The 7,835-nt window shown below is 48.2% G+C and overlaps 1 protein-coding gene across 2 annotated transcripts in view; it reads right to left on the bottom strand.

Moving 5' to 3' along the window:
- Positions 1 to 3,354: 3,354 nt before the first annotated feature.
- Positions 3,355 to 7,835, bottom strand: part of C8A (complement C8 alpha chain) — a 56,259-nt gene continuing 51,778 nt past the window's right edge. For both annotated transcript variants that reach the window (XM_037148530.2, XM_037148531.2), the window contains exons 10-11: positions 7,470 to 7,692; positions 3,355 to 3,912 (exon numbers count right to left, since the gene is read on the bottom strand). In XM_037148530.2, coding sequence (XP_037004425.2) covers positions 3,761 to 3,912; positions 7,470 to 7,692 — 375 coding nt within the window. In that variant the 3' untranslated portion in view covers positions 3,355 to 3,760. The remainder of the gene's footprint in view (positions 3,913 to 7,469; positions 7,693 to 7,835) is intronic.

Here is a 7,835-nt window from a genome sequence, read left to right as displayed (position 1 = left end):
AGAGACTTGAATGAAATAAGAGAGTGAGTCTTGGGGTGAGCTCCTTTAGGGGATGAGCATTTCAGACAGAGGGGACAGCAAGTGCAAAGGTCCTGAGGCATGGGCGAGCTTGGCACATGTGAGGAACAGACCAAAGACGAGTGGTTGGAGCAGCATGACTGAGGGAAGAGTCAAGGGAAGGAGAGAGCCAAGGACTAGTCATCACAAGGCTTTATATGTCATGTTAGGGACAATAGATTTTTAGTACATTGGCTCAGAGTCTGAAATGGGAGGGAAAGATGGAGCTGTGCATTGTGTCAGGTCACAGAGAACCTTGTGGCTTCAGTTCCAAAAGCGTAGGCTTTATAACAATGGCCGTGGGGTGTTGAACCACCAGGACACCTGAGGCAAACAGGGGAATGACTGGGAAGTGCCTGCCTGTGTCAAGCTGCCCAGGACCAAGCAGCAGCCGCCCTCAGTGACCAAACCCAGGGTTCAGACTCAGCTGTCCCAGCCTGAGAATGTCCAGGGCCCCATTCCAGGAGCTGCAAAGTGACTGCCCCCCAACGCTCCTCCTCATGTTTCCCCCCTTCTGTGACTTTATACATGTTATTTCCTCTGTACCTTCCTGCTTCTCTTTCACCCCTCCCCCTTTGCTTATCTACCTCCTGCGCTCATTTCCTCATCTCCTCTGGTCATCCTCTCCTCCTCAGGCTGCCTTCCCTGCCCCCACAGCCCCAGGCTTTCCCGCTGGTAGAAAACCCTCCTGCCATTGTTCACAAACCTCCCCGGACCAAGCATTCTTCCAGGGCCCCGGACCACGTCTGATTCATTCCTGTGCCTCCAGCCCCCAGCAGGGGGCGCGGCAGAGGAGCTCACCCACTCCCAAGCGAAGGGGGAGCAGCCTCCATTGTCCTCATGGAAAAATAAGTGCCCTTTGCTAATCTGTACCGCAGCCTCTGCAATGTGCTTTTGGAAACCCACCTTTTCTCTCTGTCCATTTTCTTCACCCTAAAGGCATAGAGTTTAGAAGAGATTCATTGAGTGATGAATGCTTTAGATCTTCCTCTGTCTCAAAGGGGGAAAAAGAGGAAAAAGCATCTCCTTGTTGCTTTTCATTCTATCATTAATTTACTTTTCAAAAGGTGCCTTGTCAAGCTGAAGATTATATCTTTAAAGCATGTTTTTACATCCGCTACCTATAAAACCTTAGATTATAGCTCTCCTGAAAGGACCTGAGGGAAGACACATCTGATGAGCGTTTTGCCTTTTGCTTGGAGGGAGCCGGGAGTTCTTGAAGAGGGAAAGGCTGGAGGCGGTGAAGGGCTGCTGCTTCTGAAACTGCCACTTCTGCTGTATTTTAATTTCTAAAACTGCTGGGAGATGCAGCATCTTCAGAGGAGGGAGAGAGACAGGCACTGGCCTTACTTTCCTGACTCAGGTGACAGGTAGTTTGGGCTCACAAGTGATCCAGGCCATTGCTTAATCCCGAAGTTCTCATCTCCCACCGAGATTCCTGCACTTATAGGATGGCTGGTGGTGTACCCCACACACCAACCATCCTACAAGTCCCTCCACTGGTAGACAGCACAGAACAAAGGTAGGGGAACGTATGCTTCATGTACTGCACTGAAACCCTGGCCGGCTGGCCAGGTGTGTGACCCATAAGGTTCAGCCTTGCCGAGACTCAGTTTTCTTAGCTGTAAAACGGACCTCGTAGAACAAATCTTAAGGGGTCCTTTAAAAGACTAGATAAATTAGCATGGACAAACCTGACTGTGGCTGCCATTTTGCTTGGTCACATATGGCCTCTCCCCCCCACACGTGATGACTCCTCGACTCTCCGAGGTTCTCACCCTTGGCTGCATTAGAATCACCTGAGCAGCTTTTGATAAAACTGTTGGTGTCTGGGTCCTACCTCCCAAGATTTGGATTTAATTAGTCTGGGGTGCAACCTCTGGACAGCACTTTAGAAAAAAAAACTCTCTAGTGAGTCTGATGTGCAACCAAGACTGAGAGCTCCCACTTTCGGATCAAGCTTGAATGCCCTCTGAAAACTGCCCAGTCGGCCTGGCCAGTCTGCCTCCCATCACACTCCAGCACGTAACTACCACTCCCCAGTAAGTAACGCGTGGAAATTAACTTAAAATGTAAATTAAAGACGGGATGAGAAGCAATAAGGGAGCCTTCTTTTTTTTCCCTTCTTTCAGATAGAAAATCTAAAGAGCTCAGAAATAAACTATAAGCTTTAATTAATAATAGTAACAGTAATATTAAGGGTGATGCCAATAGTTTTGTATGAGACAGGTGTTGTTTTAAGTATTTTATATCATTTTATTTACATTCAGCATCCTCCCCATTCCCCATTCCCAACACCCACACCCACGCACACCCCCAGTGTCCTCTCTTACCTTCGAACTTTGTCACATGCTGCATTTCTGTCTTAAAGATCTCCCCCCGCCCTTTGCCTCATTCAAAAATCCTTCAAGGTTTGGGTCCAGCCCGATTCCATATATAAAATACAGGTGAAAAGACCAGTCTCTGTCCCACCCGGTACTTGTGTGCCTCATATCTGAGCCTTGTTCACTCGGCAATTGGTTTTCTGTGTCCCTGAAACCCCTTCTAATTGTTTCATGTCTATATAGGTCTTATTATTACACTAAAAAGATCGATGATTTTGGAAGGATAAGGAGATAATTATGTATATAATCAGCCAACATGTTTCTTGTACTGACTGGGATTTCAACTGTTAAGGAGCTCACAGTCTGGGGAAGAAACTTATGGGTGAACCGAAAGGCCGGTGCCACACAACACCTGACGGGGACACTGTGGGACACTGAGGTGGGCAGGTGTGTCAGGGAAGGTGCACTGATCGTTATCCGTCGGCCCCTCCAATCTGCTCCAGTCTGGGAGCCTGACCAATACGGACCCCACCTTTGAACCCTCTCTGGAGCTCAGGGCCTCACTTCATGCACAGATGCTTGTTGGGTCCCTCCCAACTCAAGGCACAGCCCTGGCCTCTGGGGACACAGTGCTGAGCCAAACAAAGCTAATCCCTGCCCTCAGGTTGGGGAGATGGGTCATACATAGTCACAGGAGGTGTGGGTACCACTATGTAATTACTAATTGTTAAAAACAGTGAAGGAAGAGACTAGTGTGAGAAAATAATTGGGAGAAATGCTATATTTGTGGTAAGATCTTAAGCAAACGAGAGATTAATTGAAGGGATAGAAGAAAATGTTGAGTCAAAATGAAGGAAAATTGAAGGAACTCAAGTTAATCTTTAATTTTGTTCTCATTATTTCATTATCCACTTATCTTACTAATAATCCTTCTATGATTGAACAAATATTATTGTCAAAGAACTAAGATAAATCTCATCATACTTTGTTTTATTGGCCATTGATTGTTTCAAGAGCATCTGCCTATTTTGTATCCCTAACCTCCTTTAAAACATGGGTTGAGAGTTCTCTCTCTCTCTTTTTTTTTCTTTCTTTCTTTCTTTCTTTTCTTTTCTTTTTTTTTTTGTTAAGATCCAGAGTGCTGTGAGCAGGACCGAGACTCTGGTTAACACGCAACACCTGGTTGGTGGATGGCTGAGTTTTGTAGGGAATAAAACAGTTGGTTGTAGATGGCACAGCCTGGTCTTAGGCCTGGGAGCTGGCAGGACAGAGAAGTTCATGTTGATTGGCATTTCTTCTCAGCTGCAGGAAGTCACTATCCCATGGTACTGCAGGTGGTGGCATCCACTGCATGTGTCCCAGCCTGTGCCCAGAGGTCTTCAGCAAGCCTGGGTCTGCACTGCCCGCCCCGGACATGGGGTGCCTTCATTCTTGGGTGGGGGGTTGTTGCATTCTCTCCTCCTTTCCTGAGTGCCTGATCTGCAAGCGGACCAGGAGCTCCAGCAGCTCCAGCGACCCTCCGCCTTGGCTCCTGCACAGATCATTTCCCAGAGGAGAAGGAAGTTAGCGTATGACAAGCAGCTCAGACAGTATGGAGGGAGGACTACCTGTTGCCCTACAGTGGTCTGCAATCCCTCCGTGGGGAAATGGCTTGGTGTAGCCAACCAAGACCTATGCTCTCCACCTAGCACTTAATTTGAAACTCTGGATGGAGCGAGAAGAGGCCCCTGAGAGCCCATCTCATGACATTAGAGTCTGTGGTTCCACGGATGATGGAGAGCAGAGTAAGACAGGGAGGCGTGTCCCTTTGGAAGAAAGACGCAACCACCAGAGGGTGGGAGGAAAGCCCGGCTAGGGGTTCACACACACCCCTGTAAAAAGGACTGCTGGACTTTTGAATGAGAGCTTGCAAATCATAGCCCCTCAGACTCTGACAGTGGGGCCAGGGTGGGTGGCAGATTCTCTCTGCACAGAGCATCAGAACATGCACTGACCATGTGCCTCTGGAAACCCAGCTCATAAGACGCCCCCGGCCTGGGGCTGCTGCCTCTACCTGGCTCCATGCCTTTGTGCAAGTTCATCTCCTCTCTCTCTCAGCTTGAGTTTTTCACCTCTGTAAAATGAAAAGGGTAGACTAATCCAGTAGGGTTTTTCCAACATGATTATTTTTTCATTATTTTTTCTAAAATGAAATCTTGCATGGGCCCCAACATAGAAGTCAAATGAGAGTGGAACTGTTCTATTTGAAGCTGGGGTATCTATCAGGCTCACCCCAGTTCCCTGGGCAGCCCCTAAAACCCCCAGTTTCCTCAGATCCCAGTGTGAAAATCATTGGATTACATTATCTTCAAGTTCCTTCCAGCTCTGCAATTATACCCCCTGGTGGGGCAGCCACAGCAGGTTCTCTGTCTGTTTCTCCCACCTCTGTGACTCAGAAGCAAAGGTTTGCTGGGAAAATTCCTAGGGTCATAGGGTCTCCATTGTGGCTGACTTCTCAGCCTTAGATTTTTTTTTTTCCAGATAGATGTCTGTCTGGTTGAAATACTAATCTGACAGCCCCAAGGCCCCCTGATGTCCACAACCTACTTGGTGCAAGGTCAGTGGAACACATGAGCTTCCTACAACTGACTGAATGTAACTGCAGGAGGAATGGGGCTGTGAGGGGCAGGACCCAGCCCTTGTGCCCCGCCTCCCCCCCCAGCATTGGCATCATGCCCCCCTTCTCCAATGCCCATTGTGTGCACATGCAACTCCACACGGACCATTGAAAGGCATGTCTAGGTAGTTCTCGCTCCCTGTTCTGTGTCTGTGCTGTGTGGACAGGGATCCAAGTAAGTCACTGGGTCTAAGGGCCTTGACGTGCTATAATTATACTTACCCAGGCAGGGCTCACTTTTGTCCCTTTAAGCCAAGTCAGGCTGACAACTGTGAACAGGGACCTACCCTCCCTCCCCAGTCCCCAAAATGGTAGTCAGTGTAATCATCTTAGAATCTCTGTCTTCACTGCCCAAATTTCCTGACTCTTAGGATGTAAATGAATAGAATGGAGCAGTTAAGAGCTTGGGTCCAGCATCTGGTCATTTGAGTACAAATTCTAGCTCTGAAAGGTCTCAGCTAGATGACATTGAGAAAGTTATCTATCTCCCTCCTGCCCCAGTTTCCTCATCTGTAAAGTGGGGCTAATGTCGTATTTATCTCATAACATCCTTGGGGGAATAAAGAGTTCGTGCACATGAAGCATTGTGAGAGGGCTGGCACAGAATCAGAGTGTGTGACTCTTTCTCCTCACTGACCTTTGGTCCCTCTGGGAGAGCTGCCTGGCCTCTGGGACAAGTGGGGGCCGAAATCCCACCCACACTCTGCTTGAAAAGTCCAGAAACCCTGGGGCCCGGGAGCGGGGCAATATTGGCCCTGAGCGGTTGGTTTTCTTTGTTCCTTGTACCTTTTCTCAATTCACATGAGGAAACTCTCTGAGGTTTGGCCATGGTAATTGGCCGGCTTGATTTTTATTCTTGATATCCTTCTTCATAAAGACTCTGGAATTCACTTGCCGTTGTGACTCGCCCCTCTCAGGATTTCTCCTACACAATAACAGGCAGCTTTTTGGGCTTCAATCTGTACACCTGCAGCCACCGCAGGAGTGATTTAAGCCAGACCTCCACCAATGAAGCTCTCTCTTCCTCTTACATATAACATAGCCTGCCACACGGGTTGGCTAGTTCAGTCCTCAGCACAACCTGTGATGAACGTGCCGATATTATCCCCATTTTACAGGGGATTCCCAGATGAATATTGGTAGCACTGGGTTTCAAAGGCCTGGTTGACCCCAGAGCGATGCTATCCTGCCTCCGGATGAGGAAATGATAACCCATCATCATCTCATTTAAAAACCAGGCTCCATTCCATTGACCTTGTACTTCAACAGTTTGTTCTATGGACTGAAGAGCAGAACCTTAGATATACCTATCCAGACTTTTTAAAAACCTTTCTCCATGCACTGATTTGGTGGCCCATGTTTTTGCCATTATTCTATATGGCAAAACTATATAAGCAGTTTTGTATGTGTAGATAATTGGAAGTTTAGGGATGGGGGCATGTATAGAGATTCCTGAAGCTCAAAGAAAACTTAAATGAGAAAGGCGAACCCCAGAAAAAAGAAGTGATTAACAGTCTCACAGTAAGTGAGTGATATAGTTGGGATTCACATCAGGTCTCCAGACTCCTTCCTCTGTAAAGGAGATGGATTCTTAACCCATGTTTGAGAACCTTCTTTCCTGGTATCAGTGGGCTCATGCTGCAGCTATAAATGTCTAAACCTTACTGGTTCACCTTGTTTATCATCATAACTCCTTGCACTGTAGTGGCCACTACTTAACCCTTATAGTGAGTTGAACTGTGCCTCCTCAGAAGATATCTGCAAGTTCAAACCCCCATCACCTATGAACGTGACTTTACTTGGGAATAGGGACTAAGCAGATTAAATCATGTTAAAATGAATTATTGCTGAATTAGGGTGGGCCCTGATGTAATGACTAGTGTTCTTAGAAGAAGCAAAAATAGGGACGAGGAGTGGAAAACACCATATGAAGACAGGCAAAGACTGGAATGCCTCTCCAAGCCGAAACATGCCAGGGATCGCCAACAACCACCAGAGACTGGGAGCGGGGCACAGAACAGATTCTCCCTCGGAACCTCCGGAAAGCAATCCAGCACACAGACCTGAATTTTGGGCTTCTAACTTCCAGAAGAGTGAGGCGATAAATTCCTGTTGCTCTAAGCCACTGAGATTAAGGCAACTTGTTATGGCAACTCTGGGAAACTAATGTATCCCTCCAAAATTGAATTATTGTTCTATTCATATACACATTGATAAGAAGAAAACAGTCCTCATCCGAGGGAGGGTCTTAATGGCAAAAAAGGGTAAGAACCATTAAGTGTGGGGTCAGCTATAGAGCTTAGTGTGTGGGGTCTCAGAGTAGTGAGCAAGAGGGCACAGGACCGAGAGAATGGGAGCCCCAAAGCCCTCTCTGCGCTGGCCTCTCTGAGCTGGGCCAGGCTAGAACCCGAGTGAGGATGCAGGAGCCTTACTCTTTTCTTCCATTTGCTCACAGGCTGGGCCCTTGCGACCCAGGGGACACTGACACTTGCAGCTGGTGCCCTCGAGGATGGGCACCCCATTGTTGAAGCAGGGCCCACAGCGGCAGGGGTTGAATTCCAACAGGTACTGATCCAAGGCCCGTTGCAGGTTCTGGCGCTTGGTCTCCAGGGCTCCCAGGGTTGTGTGCCGCAGCAGCTCATGGACAGGCTTCATCTGTGGGCACAGAGAGAACAGAGGGTCCCTCCCTGGACTCCGTGCAGTTTACCAGAGCCCGGGAACTGGCCATCGAGCTCCTCAAAGGCCTGCTACAGGACAGGCACAGAGCCAGACACCCCACTTCATCCCACTGCACTTGA

This window comes from Artibeus jamaicensis, unplaced genomic scaffold, assembly GCF_021234435.1.
Source record: "Artibeus jamaicensis isolate MK-2021 breed Jamaican fruit bat unplaced genomic scaffold, CSHL_Jam_final scaffold_1019, whole genome shotgun sequence".
Lineage (NCBI taxonomy): Eukaryota > Metazoa > Chordata > Mammalia > Chiroptera > Phyllostomidae > Artibeus > Artibeus jamaicensis.
Note: the sequence above shows the minus strand (reverse complement) of the source record. Positions and strands in the feature narration are given on the sequence as shown.